Raw genomic sequence first — 498 nt, forward strand, 5'->3', positions numbered from 1 at the left:
AAAAATGCATCATGGTATTGGTCAAACTCGTTTCCTCGGCTACAAGCGCCATCAACGCTCATGGCGGACTTCACTGGTCATTCCTGTCATGTGACAAGCTTCTCCTCTCATTCGACATCTTAATTAGCGCTACGAGTATCGTCCTGGGTGGCTCAGGCCACTGTCCTAGACTTGAACCCGTGACAGTAGCAGAGAATTCTATGGGCTACAGTGCAGCGAATGCGCAAGTGAACAGTATTTGTTGTGGATTGTAATGGGCTCGCTGTGTGCCCACTACTTCGGCTTACACTTTAGCGCACGTGTGTGAGGAAGCGCAGTTTGCTTAAGCTTAGATTTACTTAAATGAGAAAGCAAAACCCGATTTACCGTAAAATTGAGAACTGTTATTTATGTTTATGTTTGTGTTTCGGGTTTCCTCCTAAAGTGATATTCTAAATGAAAGGTGTTTGCCAACGAGTGGTTGGCAGAATTCTGCTAAACTAATTGGTTGAAAGAGAT

General features: G+C 44.2%; 1 protein-coding gene across 1 annotated transcript; it reads left to right on the plus strand.

The window, feature by feature from the left end:
• Positions 1–11: 11 nt before the first annotated feature.
• On the plus strand, positions 12–326 carry PPTG_24972 (hypothetical protein; the record flags this gene model as incomplete). The annotated part of the gene is made up of 2 exons (XM_008919058.1): positions 12–234; positions 295–326. The coding sequence occupies 2 exons, from the start codon at positions 12–14 to the stop codon at positions 324–326; spliced, it is 255 nt and encodes an 84-aa protein (XP_008917306.1).
• Positions 327–498: the final 172 nt, after the last annotated feature.

This window comes from Phytophthora parasitica (assembly GCF_000247585.1).
Source record: "Phytophthora parasitica INRA-310 unplaced genomic scaffold supercont2.462, whole genome shotgun sequence".
NCBI classification, from domain to species: Eukaryota; Oomycota; class Peronosporomycetes; order Peronosporales; family Peronosporaceae; genus Phytophthora; species Phytophthora nicotianae.